Below are 337 nucleotides of genomic sequence, written 5' to 3' on the forward strand. Positions count from 1 at the left end.
TGAATCTTACTTTCATCTCTAAAACACTTCCATGAGATTATGCCACTTACCTGAGGGTTGACCACTGCACTCAGCTGGGCCTCAAGATCACGGCACCTTTTCCCAGAATCAGCCAGCTGAGTGCGTGCCAGGGTTAGTGATTCCTCCAGATGATTCAAGTATTCAGTGTCTGCTTTACTGCTATTTAAGCTCAGCAAAGAAGCCAGTTGTAACTAGAAAGAAAAGGTCAACATAAGCATCTGTTACATTATATAAATGAGACCAAAAGACATGAAAATATACACACATGATAAAAATGCTATGAATATGTGATCCCAAAGGTTCTGCCAAAGCCCTT

At 40.9% G+C, this 337-nt stretch overlaps 1 protein-coding gene across 1 annotated transcript in view; it reads right to left on the minus strand.

The window, feature by feature from the left end:
• The window catches only part of LOC119582292 (protein Spindly-like), an 8,812-nt gene that overhangs the window by 5,440 nt on the left and 3,035 nt on the right, over positions 1 to 337 (minus strand). Inside the window, exon 7 of the mRNA XM_037930508.1 lies at positions 51 to 212. Within this exon, the coding sequence (XP_037786436.1) occupies positions 51 to 212 (162 nt within the window). The remainder of the gene's footprint in view (positions 1 to 50; positions 213 to 337) is intronic.

The sequence above is a fragment of the Penaeus monodon genome, chromosome 15 (assembly GCF_015228065.2).
Source record: "Penaeus monodon isolate SGIC_2016 chromosome 15, NSTDA_Pmon_1, whole genome shotgun sequence".
NCBI classification, from domain to species: Eukaryota; Metazoa; Arthropoda; class Malacostraca; order Decapoda; family Penaeidae; genus Penaeus; species Penaeus monodon.